General features: G+C 36.6%; 1 protein-coding gene across 2 annotated transcripts in view; it reads right to left on the reverse strand.

Moving 5' to 3' along the window:
* MICU2 (mitochondrial calcium uptake 2) overlaps nucleotides 1-18385 on the reverse strand; it is a 143528-nt gene extending 125143 nt beyond the window's left edge. For both annotated transcript variants that reach the window (XM_061992652.1, XM_061992646.1), the window contains exon 1: nucleotides 18186-18385. In XM_061992652.1, coding sequence (XP_061848636.1) covers nucleotides 18186-18380 — 195 coding nt within the window. In that variant the 5' untranslated portion in view covers nucleotides 18381-18385. The remainder of the gene's footprint in view (nucleotides 1-18185) is intronic.
* Nucleotides 18386-18502: the final 117 nt, after the last annotated feature.

Here is an 18502-nt window from a genome sequence, read left to right on the forward strand (position 1 = left end):
TGACAAGCTATTTCTCAGTGCTACCTTTTTTCCTCCCTTGGTGTAAACATTACTCACTGCCTTTGGTTTAGCTTCATATTAATTTATCTTTAGATACCCAATACTCTAAATGCTTGGGAAAGCTCAGAGAACTTACTAGAAAAGTATAGTTGAACAGCTGGCACAGAGTAGAAGAAATGTCTACTATCAAAACCAGAGGAACTTGTCAAAAATGAAGCATGACTCTCCAAGTTGCATAACGGACTATCAAGTGTAAGGCATGTTTTATATCATTTGACACTACTACTGTTGAATTACATGTTTGTTCCTAAACATTTTTTGTCTTCTCAAGTGCTTATGGCTTCCCATATTTAACAGAGGTGAGCTTCACATGACAAGAGTTATCAGTTCTCCTAATTGTGTGAAACATGAATACGGTTAGAAATGGGCTCTAACCAAGAAACATGGTGTTCATCAAATGACTGTATTTTAAAAAGTCTTTCCGGTTAGGGTAAAGAGCTGTAACCATCACCACAGTAAAAACTGGCAGCAGCTGTGAACAGCTATTTAGGTCCCATGTGTAAATAGCTTTGTTCCAGAGCATGAAGAATATTAAATGACAGCACCAAATTAAACACAAGTTTTCTGGATCTTGGCTTCTTTTTAAACAAAGCTGTGGGAACAGAGGAGGATAGATGCCAGTGCACTGTGTTTCAAATGCTAGAGAAGGAAAATGCCATCCCTTCCTATATGCTTTGCACTGTTCAGTGATTCTAGTTCTTTGCATCCAGAAACATAAACAATATTATGTAGCATTTAATGTAGGCAAATTTTCTAAACTGGAAGGAGAAGTGAAAGGTAAATCAAACAGTTTAATTACAAGGTCCACTTGTAGTAATACACCTTTGAATAAGGATTAATGCAACCAACATGTCAGAAAAACAAGTTATTTTACAAATATATTTTGTCCACTAGGCTCTTAAAAAGTGAATATAAGCACTTATGCAAGAAATGCAAGTCATTTTACATTTTCAAGGCACAGCACCTCAACCAAGCACAGGTCAGTTACCTTGGATATATTAGTATCTTTAGATTTATTTCAACCCAGATTGACATTAATTATTTATCTGAAACATCTTGTTACAAAACAGCTTTTCAGTAACATTGAAAAGTAATCATAGCTGTTAGCACAAAAAGCTGATATTAAATGCTGTAATATTACAAACATTTATATTTGATTAAATGCTCTCATAACAATTCTCTTTAATAAATGGGTTGCATACAGTCAAATATACAAGCTACAGTCTACTTATTCAGGCTCGCCTCTGGCCATCCCATAAAATAAGTGGCCAAATAATCCAGGTAGTCAAAGACAATATTGGAAGAATTAATATCACAAAACAGTGCATGCTTGTCACAGAGAAATCTGAGGTAATTCATCCCTCTGACCATAGCAAGGTGCAGGAGGCCAATCCTGCAAACATTTCTAAGTGTCTTTAAGGTTTTTACTGTATGACACATATCAGAGAATTGCATGCCTAATTTATCTTGCTTGTAAACAGTCATGAAAATGGGAAATGGTGGAAAATTTTACTGGTGGGAAAAATGGGAATTATGTTTCTCAAAGGCTGGGGGGTGCAAATTTCTACCTTGGGCACCTTTAGGGAATGAGTTTTAAAACTTGTTGAAATATAGAAGTGCCTTCTACTGATGAAGAATTCATTTTTTATTCTGTTGTTCTTTGTGTTAACAAAAATGGATCAAGCAGTTTTTTTGCTCCAATGTTGCTATAAGGTAGCAAACAGCTGTAGTATCAGAGTAAGCTATGGTCATAACAGAGGCTAAGAGGAAATGCCACCACCACTTAATTTTTCATGCTAACATCAACAGCATTTATAATTTTTTTAAAATGCAGATTAAACAGCTGTCTTCTTAAGACAATTTGCTTCAAATCTGAAACCTAGAGCGGAACCAATATTCCAATATTTTATTCAAAGGAACAGCAAGTGCCTGCATAGTAGATTGAAACAGAGCTACCCATGTCTTAGTTTCCAAGTCAAATACTGCCCTGAGTTGAAAAAGCAACTACCAAGAAGTTGCACCAGTAATGAGGCCACCTAAGCTGTATGGCTAGCCCCTAGCAGAGTGGACGGCTGGGAAGATGGATTACACAGAGGGCTCAGCACACTCAGGGAAGGGATTGCACTTAATACCCCTAAATGTGCCTCGGCAGAATGCCTGTGTCCAGCACCACTGGCTGGAATCCAAGCAGATCCATTACCTTCCCCTTTATACATCAGCTTGCCACATGCCTTGCTGACACCACAGATATGTGTTTCCTCCTCTTCTTTATTTTTAACTTTTGTATCTTTAACATAACTGAGATACATACTTCAGGATATACCATTAAGGAGAATTTTAAACCCAGTTTAGGACTTGGTAAATTATTGTATTATTATTCCATCTCTAATATAATACAGTTTTTAAAGTAGGCAAATTAAACTAATGATATATTTCACATAGATGCTTACATGAGTTACACTGAATCAATTGTACTTTCAATATCAAGTTATTTGCATGTTAAATGCTCCAGAACAATTATTTTGACTAATAAAAACAAATATTTTAACTCAGAAAAAAACCCAACTTAGTCCTTCCTCAGGAACTTCTTGGCAAACTGCAAGGATAGAGAAAAGCTGATGACACATTCACTTCAAAATGGATTCATTTTTTCTTCAGTTGTATTTGTTGTATCCACTTAGATGGAAATCTGGTTGAGAAATAGCGTATCTTTGAAATTGTGCCCCTTTTTCACTCTGGGCCTGAAAGAACTGTATTTTTCTTACAGATAAACAATACCGTAAGAATCCAGATGTTTTTTACTTTAAAAAAAACAATAAAAAACAACTCTCCTACAGATTTGCCTTACATATACGCTTCATATACAAAGGATTTTAAGGCCTGAGGTATGTGGACTGGTAGAAAAAGACAACTGCACCTTCAGTGCATCTGACAAGTTTTGGTGGTGTTGTTCAATCTTAGATAAAACTTAACTGTGATATGAAATATACAGACTGAGCTTTGTGTCATGCTCAAACTTAAAGTATAACAAAATGAGATAGGCTACAAAATGGATAACCAACTTGGATGAAATGGATAACCAGCTGGGAATTCCATATGAAGAGAGCAGTGTTCTGTTTCCACAGCTTTTTCTCTATTACTAAAAGTTTGGTTTTCAATGTGGTTAAATAGTGTAACTGGGCACCAATAAAGTTTCTCACCATAAGATGTAAGAACTGCCACCAAAGAATACATGAAGACTCTCACTATTTTCATTCTCAAGTCAAGGGTATAAAAATTGCATATATACATTGATTTTGCCACTTAGTTTCATCATCAATACTAGTAAAACATTTTATACCATTAAAAACACATGATTGTTCTTAATACTGTGAAAGTGACTCAGTTTTCACTGAAAAACTTCTTACAATTCATAAATTTCAAGCCAGATGAATTTTAAGGCTTGATTTATGATTTCTGAATACTTACAAGTACTACATCCCTCTATACAGGTTCAATTTAGTAATTTGTCAACTCATTTAAGTTGCAGGTAAGTTATTTTATGAATAATGGAAAACTATTTATGCTATTGTATGTACTTACTACGTATAATATTTTTGAGACAACTTTCTTACACACACATCAGTTCCAAAAATATAGCAGAGCAAACTCTGGAGGACAGCAGATTCACTTTCTCTTTCCCTGCTTCCCCTACTATAAAAGTATCATATTAAATAGAAAGACTGCAGGACCAAAGCTGAATAAAGGACATTTTTACTGCAAAAGCAGAACTACTGCTTCTGTGAACTGCCTATAGAGGAAGTGTCTCATATTCAGTAAAATATCTGAACATGATCAATTTTTCAGCTACCATAGAGGGATGAATGTTGCAAGTACATTAGCTTTGAATTCCTGTGAAACTATTAATGGACTCTACTATTTGCAAAGTATGGTCTCTAGGACCAATGCCCTATCTATAATCAAAAGCACATCACTTTTCATGGCTACCTCAACATAACCTGATCATCATCAGTAACTCATCATCTGTCTATTTGAAATTTACTGACAGAGAAGACACATTCTACAGCTTGGTGTGGTGATCAAAAGCTTGTGTGATCTTGTTCCCAGTTACAGCAGCTGGTCTAATATAGACATTGCCTCTATCAACTTTGTTTTGCCAAACACAGTCACAAGACAGTAAATGGGCTAGAAGTGCTGCTTGAGTATGCAGTGATGGGACGCTTGACAATCTCTTGTCTCAAGTGGCAAAGTAACAGCCCAGATACAACCCCCAGAATGACAAGCACACTGCATGCATCAAGTCTAACACACTTCAAAGAGTTGTGAGCAACTTTTAAATCCACTTGCAGTGCTCTAGTCAGATCAATTGACTAGAGAAGAAGCAGATGTATGTAACACAAATTTAAAGAGGTGATATGAAACCACATACACTCTACTGAGCCATACGGAAGTGTTTGATTCCATCATATTAACACTACATCCAGGATTTAATCCCTACAAAGCCTGGCCCTGAGCCACTGTGTCACCTTCCCACTACCCATCACTCTAACTCTGTATTCAAAGCTGAGCCCAGTCCAGCCCCTCTGCTTCAGTAATGGAGGGAACAGAAGCAAGCATTGCTTCCTGCTGGCAAGTGGCAATGTTGAGGAGTCTTCTGGTCCCAGAAGTGATGGAAGGAGAGTGAACCAGCCCTCAGGCTACATGAAACAGAGAAGACTCAGGAACCTCTGCACAATTTCACCCTTCAGCATCTGTCTGAGGAAAGAGTCCTGCAGGGAAGACTCCCAGACCCCTACAAAGATCTAATTAACAAGCAATTAGGGGACTAAGAAGCAAGAAAGATGCCCTATTACTCTCACAACTACAGTCTCACAAATCCTTCCCCCAAAGGATTCAGCCACGTGATGACTCTCAGGACAATTATTCCCTCTTTGCTGTCAGTATGTCTACAATACTGGAAGTGGTATCTCCTACTACTGCCTCAGAGAATAAGTATATGCTGCAAAGAAAAAGCTACCTGTAGTGGAACATTATATACTTCTTTAAGAATTTTACACCAAGAAATCACAATTTCTTACAATGCATCTTGATTGCATTGGTGCCATTTCAAGAAGCAGTACTGTCAAGGGACCTCTTTATCACGAATTATTAAATGAAGCACCTGTGATAAACATTCAGTAAACAGATGGCACATTAATAGTGAAAGTGCATTATTTTTTCTACAGATGTTCACATAAAGAATCGAGTAGACACAAAGTCTGCTCAGTAAACACATGCAACATTTCTGGTGCACCTAAATCTTTAGGTTTTTCTTTGCATCTCTCACTTCTGAGGCTAAGGGAAGTAGGAACATAAATCTTAAAATTAAAGAATAACAATGCAACACCATTTGGCCATATGACATCGTCAGTCTTCCAAATTTAACAGCAGCTGGAAAAAAAGTATGTCAGCAATTTCCCACAATGTTTTTCTGGGAGATGGAGTAGGAACATTCCATACAACGGGAATATTCGGTATAAAAGAAAACACTGTGTTCTAGGAAAAGTAATTTTATACACTTTAAAATGTTTATGGTCCACGACAGTTCTTCACCTAAGCTGAAAATTTTAAGTTGTCAGAGATAAAAATACAGAAACAGGAGACATGCTTTAGTTTTTGAGATTTTTGTTTTTCCATAGGTCACAGCCTAAATGCTGTTTATTCATGATGTTTAGGTCTTTAGTACTCTTTTTTTTCAAGAAAGCTGACAGAGACAGTGCTAGAAAGACAAGCACAAATTTATTTACAGAAGTGTTTAACTAAAACCCTATGTGAATAAAAAGGAATTATTATTTTTTTTCCCAGAAGGAGAAATACTGCAGCAGTGACACACACACATGCAATAACCACCAAGTTATAAAAAACAAACTCCAGCTCTGACATAACACAGAATATTTTGTATACCACAAGACAGAGTGCGTTTAGGTATTGGTATCACAAATCAATCTCAACATATTTTAAGATTTCCTTGAGAAACCTCCATATGGGAAGGTCTGGCTACATTCAATTTAAATGAAAAGAATCTGCAGAGCTTAAAAAAAAAAGTCAAGTGAAGAATAAATAGCAGCATGCACTGCCAGATAATCTGCTGGAAGGTCAAAAGAAGATAATTTCAGACAAAATAAGTCATAGCACATGAAAAACATCTGCATATTGTAGAGCTCACCCAACTGAGCACAAATGGAACAGGCATCTTGCTTAAGTAAATATTTCCATCACTCGGTTGTTTCTCACGTGTTCATAAACGACCCTGGCCTAATCACTGAATGTAAAAGACTACATTTCTCTGACTGCAAATTTAACAAAACATGTCCACATTTTCCAAGTAGCTACTGTAACTGTATGATTTTTTTTAAAAAAAAAGGTATTCCTTCAAATTATATGTGACACAAAAATGACAAACCATATCTTGCACTTGTTTGAAGCACTGAAAAAATGTTTTATCTGATCTATGTGTGTTAGCAACCAAATTGTTTAAAAAAGCCCAAATCAAACACAAAAATATCCCCCAGACATTCCACAGGATGTTATAATGTAGACATAACTCACTACAAAAAGTAGAAGAGCTATTACGAAGACGGATTTTATGAAGAACAGTTATGTATTAAGAACAAGAAACTCATCTTATGCGAACAATTAAATCAAGTATCAACTCTCCTTTGTTCCCTATTGAAAAGTACAGATTTTATATTAATGATTTACATTAGATAAGAGCATCTAATTGCTCTGGGAAACCTTGGTTTTAAATTCATGCACGCTTTGTGTTGGGTTTTTTTTTGGTGTTTTGGAGACTACAATGTTCATTCTGCTGTAACATAGCAGAAGTCAATCGTTTTTACTTAATCCCAAATACAGCAGTGATACTACTCTATTACCTTACGCCTAAGATCATCAAGCATACTTTTCAGTATAAAAGGGTGCCAGATGTCTTATAAATCAGCTTTACTGTATTCCTAAGTAAAGATCATATATTAATGCCTTCCCCTCAGGTAAAAGAAAATGAAATGTTTTCCCTTGTTGTGACAATTCCAGACAACCGAGACCACTGTCACTTTGCATTTAAAACAACTTAAGGTTATCAAGTAAAGGTAAAAAGCAGTATCTTAGTCTTCACGTCAAGTATAATTTTGATTTTGCATTTCCTTAAAAAACACCATATTAGCAGACAAGTCCACAGTTGCTTCAAAAACAAACCTATAGGGAATGGGTACTGAAGCTGCGTTGCAGCCACAAACCAATTTTCCTGTTAGTTATGGCAATAAGCTCTAGCGTGTTTTAATTTTCAAAGTGTTAGAAAAGCAGCAGCAGACTGTCAAATGACATGATTAATATATAGCCATTCAGACTTCTGTACTGAAAAAGAAAGTTCTTTTTGGAAATGTTGTGAGAGAATTTAATACTACTGCCACATCTGTTTCACCACTGAGAGCAATATGACAGCACAGAACTTTCCACTTTCCTCCTTGGCAAGATTTCACATGACCATGCATATACAGTCAAGTTCAAAGGCCAGTCTGGCCTGTCTCTTACAAGGTCACCATCAATGGAACTTCAGGTATAATCTATCCGTTAAATTCTGGGCCTATCTGACAATTTAGGTTAGAAAATGTCAAAATAAATCCCATAATTTCACGATTAACACAGTACTATATTTTTTATTACTGCATTCATGCAGCCTGTATTTTAAGTATATTTTAATATAGGTATACTATTATATAACTATATCTAAAAATATAAATTCACATTATGAATATATAGAGCTTTATATGCAGTTCAACATATTTTTGTTTAATATTGCCTTATATTTTTTAAAATAAAATATTTATGGCAATATCTCCATTAATAGGCATTACTTTTAAAAGTAGACATTTTCTTTGCAAAAAAGATTAAGAAAAAAGTATTTCCTTCATTTCCTGTAAATTTTTCATCTATGTTAGAGTTCGTCTTTGCAGTTCTTGGCAGCAGAGAAAGTAGTTTCTCTGCTGATTTGGCAAAGGAGCAGAAGAGGTATCAGTGCTGATAAGATAATATTTACTAGCTACATCTGCTATAACTGCTTTTTATAGACTCCAGTGCAAGACAATCACTCTCAAAATTTCTTCTGCCCCAAAAGAGACACAAACCTTGAGGAACTACTTTAAATCCTGCTTGGTGTTCAAAGCTGTCAAGACTTCCTTCTCTTGCCTTTCAATTCACAGTGTAATAAAAACATTCAGGAGCAACAGTAAGGAGATACATTATTCTGAGCAGCAAGGAGATGTATATTCTGAAAGCCTTGCATGGAGTTTTAACCGTAATTTATTTTTCAGGACTTTTTAGCTAAAGTCTTGAATATTATTCAAACAAAATGAAACCTAGTGACATAAAGTAACCGTATAATAAGAACTGTAATAAAAAGAAAATTAGACAACGTTGTAATGTACTAAAATTTAGGGACATAGAAGTATTCAATGCAGAAAGACAGAATAAATAGCCCCAATGCTATAAGTCTATGTAAGTTTCTCCATAGCACAAATTAAACTAGATTCTGAGCTATTTATTTTTCTGGCTACCTTATGTTTCCCAGATGCTGACCTGCTAGTTAGGAATAGACATATTTAGCCAGAGTCGTCATACAATGCAAGGAAAAGGAATACACAGTTCTCACACTAATCCAGTGAAAACATGTGAAGAACAGTAAAAAACAGCATCAATGGGAAAAGAGATGCTACTGCTTGTGCACAACATAATTTCTTACCAAAAAAAGGCTTATTATCACTATGTTCAGAGTTTTTAGGAAAAAAAAATCAACACAGCTTCCAGCTAAGAAAGTAGATTAAAAAAAGAAATATCTATTTTGAAAGCATCTACAGTATTTACTGGAGGAAAAGTCTTGTATCCTCAATAAATAAATACTAGTTTATTCTCTGGAAGCTTTGTTAAAAAAATCAGAATACTATTTTGTGCAATTCTTTCTATTCAAAAGACTACTTTTTTTTATTTTCAGGCAAGCTATTTTCCTATCTGTTTATGTTTGTCTGCTAACATAAAGAGCCAAAGGCTCTGAAACGATCATCTTTTGTTACATTAAAATTAAATTAAAACTGTAGCTAAAACCCTAACAAAACCGTGCAGCCTAACTCACTCAATCTGTCCACAAGTATCAAAGTGCTTAAAAAAAAGTCAGTTTGATTTTATTTAATCATTGGAGTCATATAACAAGAGTGAATTCCAATAAAAGGTTACCGACTAGATGAAGATAGTTAAATTTTAACCTTGACCCCAAAGATTACCTTTGATATCATGTTGTTTTAGTATTAATGAAGACACTTGTGCAGAGAATCTCTGCACACAGGGAAAAGGGAATAAAAGTAAATATTTTCAAAGTCAAAAACTTCAGGATATAAATACCTCACATTCAAAGAGCTGAAAAAGCTATCGTACATTTGAAGTTGAGAAAACAAATGCACATCCATAAGTAATATTTAAGTCTATAATTAATTATAACATCATGGTCCTACAGATTCCATACTCTCTCTAACATATTCCGTTTTAGGCACACAACATGACAATGTCTGTATGTCACTAACGCTCAGAATGATGTTTGTGATATATTTAATATCTCAGTTATTGATTTAGACTGCTTGGTGGATACTTGATACATACCATATTTCCACAACGTAGTGAAATACAGAATTAAACAAGAGGTAGCTAAGGTTACCCTGGTTGGTTGCATAAGAAAGTTTCAGAAAGACTGAAGTATATTTAAGGAAAAGAAAAGAGATTAGAGAAGGTTGAGTTAGCAATCTAATTCCAAAGAGCTCTTCTTGCAGAAGAGAGTCACACTTATCAATGCTTAAAAACTGGAAGAACATTGTTTTAAAATGCATTTTTTTTAACATATTCTATTTTATTGAGACTATTCACAGAAACCTATTCATTCTAGATCAATTAGGAGGCAACAATATTATCAAGGCATTTACAAGCACAGAACCAAACCAATTACAGTGTAGCATTCAGTTTCCTTCTGGATGCAGAGTAAAGAAAACACTTCAGAAGAATATATTCAGACAATATACCAGTTAGAAGCCACATGAATAAACTGTTTTAAACTGCTGCTTATGTAGCCATAGACTATTGATATCTCAGGTATGTAATAAAAAACTGACCATTCATTTCCTCTTAAAAAATAGGCAGCATTTAATTAATTTACCTACAGAGTTCACTGCCTTGTCATGATCTGAGACCACATTTCTTGGCAATATTTATCAAGACACTAAAGATACAGCAGAAAATCAATCACAAAGTTGTCAGACGGACGCTATCACATGCTAACATGAGTACTTCCTGCATCTCACTGCCCATCAGTAAGGAGCTGATACTAGTGCCCAGCACTGCGAAGAGAAACATCATGGGTTCAAAGCGCCTTGAATTAAATGGGCCTTCCTCCCAAAAGAAGCCAGATCCTTTAGTGGGAAGAAGATTTTTAAGGCACCTCAGGACCCAACCTGAAGACGCAGGAAGGAATCCTCTAACAACTTTCCAGCTGTGTTAGAACAGAAATCTAAGGATGTGCAAGGGACCACTGCCTGGCTCTGTTCGCTGCCTCCTGATCCACTCCATACAGCATAATATGTTCAGTTGTGCAGAGAAACCAACAGTCAGTAGCAGAATACAAGAGGGGGAAAAAAAAAGGAAATGAAGGGATATTTTAAGGAAGGGAAAATGTAAAGCAGTGAAGAGATGTAAAAAAAAAATTTTAAGAATAGAATCTTTACTTAAAGACATTTGGCCCCACAACAGCAATGGTCATTTTAATGATTTCTACATGGCCTCGATTTACTTCACAGATTTTAAGCATTAACGATATAACCATGCAGTCAAGTTTACACCAGTTGAATCCAAATCTATGGTGTCTGAGAGGCCTGCAAGCTATCACCAAGTAGTCCATTTGATGTGGATCAAAAACATTTGCAGTAGGTTTCAAAAGCCTGTTAAAGCATTATGCTGCAGACTTCTATTTTATACATGCTTAATTTTAGTTTGTGATCACCCCCATGATATATGTGCTGATATATTTGCGTTCTGAATTAATGCCTACTAGAATGAAAACTCAGAGATAAACACTTTAAAATATTACTTAGGACATGAAATCTATTCTAGGATTTTTGGTCAAAAAAGTATGCATTTTTTCTCTTTTTATGACAGAATAAGCATAATAATCTTCCAGTATATTTCTCAGATTAGACTACACATACTCTTTCTGGTTTTATTTTAGAACCACAATCCTCCCTCCAGGCGATTCCATACATCACTACAAAGCCTTATGCAATTTTATCCTGGGTTCTATATTTATCAAGACACCTCACCTTAATAGCAATGTTCCTCCCTCAGTATGAGCCAGGCTTTTAAAACAGATTGCAAAGAAACCCCCAGAAAAATTCCCATTTTAACAAGTTCCGTCAAAGTCTCACAATTTAAAGTACTTACATGTAACTTATAGATGAAACAATGGTTCCTACAAATAAATACACTATTTTTTTTTCTAATTGGTGACTGAATTTAAATGCTACGTATATACTTTTTCTCTGTCAAGACTAAAATCCTTCATATACAGTTATGCACAGCTTATCTTCCTAAATAACATCATCTATCATAAAAAAAAGATATTCAGAAACATACTGAGACAATGTGGGCTCACATTGTAAGTAGTGTAAGCATAACTGAAGTCATAAAGTTGGGTCTGGATATAAAGGATGTGTGGAAAAAAAAAATCACACTGCTCTGAAGAAATTACTTCAAATTATTTAAACAAAACACTGCTTTTGACATGCATGCACCTGATTATATTTGTTTTCGAAGCATATATGTTTTACACATCTTTAAGCCAGATGTTAGCAATCAAGTGAAAATACACCAAACAGGTAATTGGCTTATGGTAGACATTATTTTGTAAATCTTCTATTGATTTGGGCTGGAAATTTCACCTGAAAACCATGAATAATATATTAGAACTTAACTAAAACAATCATATCTCAGCGCTCATCTCTTTGGAGACACAGTGCACCTGTCAAAGTGTCTCCAAGAAACAGACAGGACTTCATGACTTTTAGTACCATTTTTATCAGCTTCCAAGTCTGGGAGTCCAGAGACTACTACTAAACCCCTGATAAGTTATATTTAACTTAAGCACTCTCTCTAGATTATCCTATGAACTGTGGCAGCAAGTTCCTCATTGCCCTAGAATTTGTGAAGAGGTTCTCCAGTATATTATTTTGGCTTTTCCATAGTGTTTGAATCAAAAGAGTCTTTCCTGAACAAATTGGTCTCTGGGGAATTCGTTATAGTATTCTGGTTCCTTTAAATAGTGTAAGGAAACAGTTCCAAACTAAATTTTTGTAGTGGTTATACATATAGACCAGGAAAACTCATCTAAATTCTAATTTTAATAATACAGAAGTATTTTATTGCCAGTTGCTCTGAATAACAGTTTTCATATCATTGTGACACACAAAGATACCACTACCATATGTGGCTATCTTTGCGTCTCTTGAGAATTGTTAACGTGGAAAATGGTAAAACATTCAGTGCTGTTTAAAATGAATTTTAAAAAAATATTTACCCAGTGGAAAAGACAACTATTTCAATAAACACATTTTAAATAAAATGAGAACTTCAGAAATGTCAGACAAACATACACACCAAAAAATGGTAGAAATTGATTGTTAACCACTGTTACAAGCATTATCTTAGTATTTTCAGTATGATCAATTACAATGTAATGCCAGGACAGGCACTGAGTGTCTTATCTGAAAGAGCCGTAGCACACTGCTGATGTAACACAAGCAGTAGTAGAAAAGATAATCAGACTGCAGTCATGTAACAGAAAGTGTTAACAAGAACAAACAAAAACCCCACTGTTAGTAAGTTATGTTTTCTTTTTTTACCTTAGGCATGCAGTATCAAATATTTAAGTACCAACTGATGTGCTCACAACACTAGAAAAACAATGCTGAATCAAAATCATGTTTAAGAGCAAAACTACATGCATGTATCTTCATATATGCGCTAGCAACAACTCCTGTCAGTCTCATTTGGAAAATGGGTACTTAGATGCAGCACAAAATGTGACACTCTGCAGGGATGGTAGCATTTCAAGGGTGAATCAAATGATATTCTTCTTTCTGAAGCTAGTGACTAAACATGTCCATAAAAAACTCAGCAGGGGCAGATGCTGACGCCTCTGGCAGCCTGCTGCTTGTCAGAGTTTTCTTATCATTTGCAGTTTGTGCGCGTACAAGATCGATGCTACCATCTCTTGGAAAGTTCCAAATTTAGTTGTAGTGTGGAGATAGGAGTCATTGCCTCTCACAAATGCTACAGCCTCCCACTGTGTGCTATTTCAAATTCACTTGCATGCTCTTTGGCAATGATACACTTGATTCTTGACCTTAATAAAGGTAACCTGACTGCAGAGCTGACTTGTGATAAATAGCATGCTTTAATCAAAGAATTCCAAAGCTTTAGGCCATATGATGCCTCATTAGTATTGCGAACTGCAAGCTCTGAGATAATAAAGATACAGTAGACAGTATTGCAAGCCTGATCAAGGTTACAAATCACATACCATTTTGTCATTTGAATCACACAACTATATAGGATCACTGCAGTCTAGCGCAGTATGAATTTTTGACCTGACTGTGTTGGTTAGGATAATAGAAGGAACTTTTTTGTTCTGAATTTCAACATATATCCTTATTCTAAGTTATGCCAGTAAAACAAAAGCTCTTACTAGAAATCCTCCACTCCTCCCTTATACAAGCTGACTAGCTCTTTCAATTTAAAAAATAACGTATATTTTCCTAGCACAGGCTGTATCTGGTCTATGATACTGTCAAGGTAGCTCCACTGGTAAACAACAAGTGCAAACAGAACTGAAACTCACTATCTATTAAAAAATTAAATATGTTAATTTTAATATAAAAATGTTTGTACAGTAGAGATTACAATCAGCACTAAAGACTTATTCGAATATATATTAGCTGCATGTTTCTACCCAGTAGGTGAGCAAGTGAAGATGGAGAATGAAAATAACTTCATAAACCACTTACTGAAGCTTTAGAAAGACAGTTAATATGCAAGATTGCATCTTAGGTAATCTTAAATTAATATATGGAGTTTTATTATTAATGGGCTACCCACTGGATAGAAGTTGTCAGAGCACAAACGAGGCAGTGAAAACATTGATTAAAAAACTGAGGAAAAAAACCCCCGCCCAAACCTTAAACCAAAAATTTATTGCCAGAATAAATAATGATACTGCCATACAATAAACAAACATAAGCTACTATAACATAAACCAGACTTTATATAAATAAAAAAACCCCTATCCATACAACTCACAAAGGGAAAACAGATTAACTGCAAGACTTATAGACAGGATGGATTTGATTCACTAAGCAGAAGTCAGAAGTACCAATAACCAGTATGAGCAGGATTAAACCCATGGGAACGAAATAAAGACTTAAGAAGCTATTTGCCAAACGTATCAGTCTTTGATAATTAAAAGTTTTCGAAAAAAATTCTAACACTGACTTTACAGAACTTTAGTTGTGACACATTGCAACAGTAAATTTTATCTCTGAAGTTGTCTGGAACAAAGTTGAGCTGGAAACTTTGTGACTAGTTTGACAGAGACTAGTTTTATTGAGAATAATGGAAAATCTATATAGACTTGTCACTTCAGGTACTTAAACTAAACAAACAGGAAGTATTTAAAATTAAGACTTTTTGATTCTGCAATAAAGGTATTAATGATTGTTACAGCTGGCTTAGAACAAGAATAAAAATTTACTCAGTGGCTCAAATCATGCTTACATCAGAGTCCCATATACATATGAAATTGGTCTTAACAACAGGACTTTTAAAATGTAATGCAATGATGCTGAAACGCTACATATAACTAAACATAAACTCATATCCTGTTGGCTCTTTACAGCATGGAGATACATTGGCATGTTGTCTGTTCAACTTTGCCAGGTACTTAAAATAATTACCACACATTTTGCAGCAATTCATTCTTAGGATTCAACAGTAAACACTGTACTACTAAAAACTGGAAAGAAGTGTAGTACAATCTCATTGCATTCTCAAATGCAAATGCTAGGCCTGGTTGATATATCATCATTTTCACCACATATTCCTTTGCTACCACAATGATAATGAAAATTATGCTGTTTAATCTCAAATACTTGCCTTAACCTATAATGTTTCATATACCTACGCTTCAAACATTTCCACTACAAGACATACTGCAACATGAACAGTTCATTTGCCCACATAATCTCAATCATGGCTGTTTAAGATCAGTTGTAAAGAAAAGGAACAATAATAGAAAGTTATCCACTGTTAGAATGTGAGAAGCACCTCCATTTAACAGGACTGCACAAGCTATCAACTGAAAAAGAATCACTACTAAACATAAAAGAAAGGTGATACACTTGTTTCAGAACTCCTGTTTTGCATTTGAGTATTTCCTACCTCTGTTAATAAGAAGCCACAAATAGCATCTGCTTAAAGGACTCCCAGCATGCTACTTTGGCTCTATCACTGTGCCTCATAGTAATTCCACTTTGAATTTATTTGCCTTACTGTTATGCTCTGCATGGCCAGACTTCAGGTAGTTTTAAAAAGCTCAATATATGAACTGCAGAAGTACAAGAAGTCATAGAATCATAGAATAGTAGGGGTTAGAAGGGACCTTTAGACATCATCTAGTTCAACCCCCCTGCTAAAGAAGCAGGCTCATCTAGATCAGGTCACATAGGAATGCATCCAGATAGGTCTTGAAGACTTCCAAGGAAGGAGAGTCCATAACCTCCCTGGGCAGCCTGTTAAAGGGCTCCCTCACCATCATTGTGAATTTTTTTTTTCTTATGTTTAAATGGAATTTTTAATGTTCCAGCTTCTTTCCATTAACCCTTATCCTGTCATTAGATCAAATAGAAAATGTGATGCCCCAACCTCTGGGCAACCACCATTTAGGTATTTGTAAACATTAATGAGATTCCCCTGCCAAAATGGAGAACTTTTGCCTGTAACCGTGACAGCATCTTTAACAGTGACTGTAATGAAAAACTGAAAAGACTGAACTGAATAAACTACTTAACATTTGCAGTGTCCAGCAATTTACTGTATCTATAAAGGAACCAATTAATCCATAGATTTCTGGAGTTCCCCCAGAGAATTAAAAGTAGGATCATCCATACGTTATATGGAAGCTATTCCATGAACACAGCAGCAGAACAAGTTCACTTCACTCATTACCATCTAAATGTGACTACTTCCTGCATTTAACACTTTTTATATATACCTACATACACGGCTACTTACAGGAGAGTTCCACACATAAATTGGTCTCAACAACAGGACTTTTTAAACATAATGCAATGCTGATGAAAAATGTCACATAACTACACGTAAAATCACATCCTCTTGGCTCTTTACAACAAGAAGAAACGTTTCTGGTAGGACTTCTAGTGGATGCTTTCCTCACTAGGAGCTGCATACACATAAAAGAAGTTTTAACATGTGCTGTCACGAGCATGTCAAGCAATCAGGACGAATAGATAACTTATTTACAAACATGCTTATTTTTTAAAAGTTGGATTTCTTAAGAAGATGCAGCTTAGAAATTATTCATAATTAAGACTGCAATGCTAATTTTTTTTTTAAAAAACCCATTCTTTGTTCTTGCCTCAATAATAAAGATTGTTATTTATCTGCCTGCAGTTCAACCTGTTCAATATCTGTTAAGAGATATCAAAGCACATAAACTGTTGAATACTTCCAAATGTTCTTAGATATAAGCAGGTGAAGGGTATCACAAACACATACTGATCTTTTCCCCCTATCTCACTTCAGCATGCTGTCCCAAAAAACATTTAGGTCTTCCAGTCTTGAACTATCTAAGCTACTTTAATCAACATTAAGTTAATCTCTGAAGGAAGAATGAGAAAAAGTTCGCTATCTCCACGAAAAGAAGAAAGTTGGGAAACAAAATCATAATTTGGAACATGTAAAGATTATTTTGTAAATAATGACTGTCCTCCGAGTGCACACCAATGCTCTGAGATAAACTACATTTTAACATCCATAGCACATGTTTTAAATATACTATGTGGAAATCATGCCATACATGTGATGCATTTCAGATGAAGTACAGGATATAAAGGTACTATTTTCATAAATATTCTTTTTTAAGGAGATGAAAAAGTGCACAACAGCCTAATAGTGCCTGACACATACACCAGGCACCACAGAAGGAATCACAGAATGGTAGGGTTGGAAGCGATCTTTAGAGATCATCTAGTCCAACCCCCCTGCAGAAGTAGGTTCACCTAGATCAGGTTGCATAGGAACACATTCAGGTGGGTCTTGAAGACCTCCAAAGAAGGAGTCTCCAAAACCTCTCTGGGCAGGCTGTTACACTGCTTCATCACCGTCACAGTAAAATAGTTTTTTCTAATATTTAAATGGAACTTTCTGTGTTCCAGCTTCATCCCATTACCCCTTGTCCTGTTGCTAGACGCTATAAAAAAAAGGAATGCCCCAACCTCCTGACACCCACCCTTTACACATTTCTAAATATTAGTAGGAGGAAGACAAGCTCTGAAAATTAGCCGCAGAATGCCGAGTTCAGTACAGGCCGAATGAATGAAGACTGGGTGCTACTGCAAGCTACACAGGTTCATCAGGTTGCACGACCAGGACTGTCAAGCGAACAGGAGAAACGGCCGGTTTCTTCCACAGAAGAAAATGACAACGGTTTCGTCCGTGAGATGAGGTGGGACTACTTTAAGCGACACAGTGGTGATGTCGGCTGCTGCCAGGAGGGCCGGGAGGTTGCGCATTACCTGCTGGACGACGTGATCACCGAGGGTTCTCGCAGTCAGACGAGGTGTGACCACCACGGAGCCGAGCCTGGCCCGACTGCCAGCCGCCTCTCTGCGCTCGCCCCCGGGACCCACTACCCCTCGTCCGCCCCCGCACCAAGCCCCAGCTTCCCCTCCACCGCCCGGCCGGCAGAGATGCTGCTGCCGCCTTACCTGCGCCAGGACCGTCGGGAACACACCCGGCCGCCCGCTGTAACACGCCACCAGGGACCCTCCTCCGACCAGGGCAGCGGTGACGACTCTCCAGCTGGACGGATGCCGCTGGTTCCGAGGTGGCCGCAGCCCAGCAAGCCGCCCTCTCAGCGGAGTGCGCGCACCCACCGCCAGCACCGCTCTCCACGCCGCCATCTTCCCGGAAGTCTCCGTGACGCCGCTGATACGGAGCCGGCCCCTCCGCCGCCACCGGCCGCGAGGCGCATGCGCAGCGCTGGGGCCGAGGCCGCGGGGCCGCTCGCTGGTCGCCCGGCAGG

The sequence above is a fragment of the Colius striatus genome, chromosome 1 (genome assembly GCF_028858725.1).
Source record: "Colius striatus isolate bColStr4 chromosome 1, bColStr4.1.hap1, whole genome shotgun sequence".
In the NCBI taxonomy this organism is placed as follows: Eukaryota; Metazoa; Chordata; class Aves; order Coliiformes; family Coliidae; genus Colius; species Colius striatus.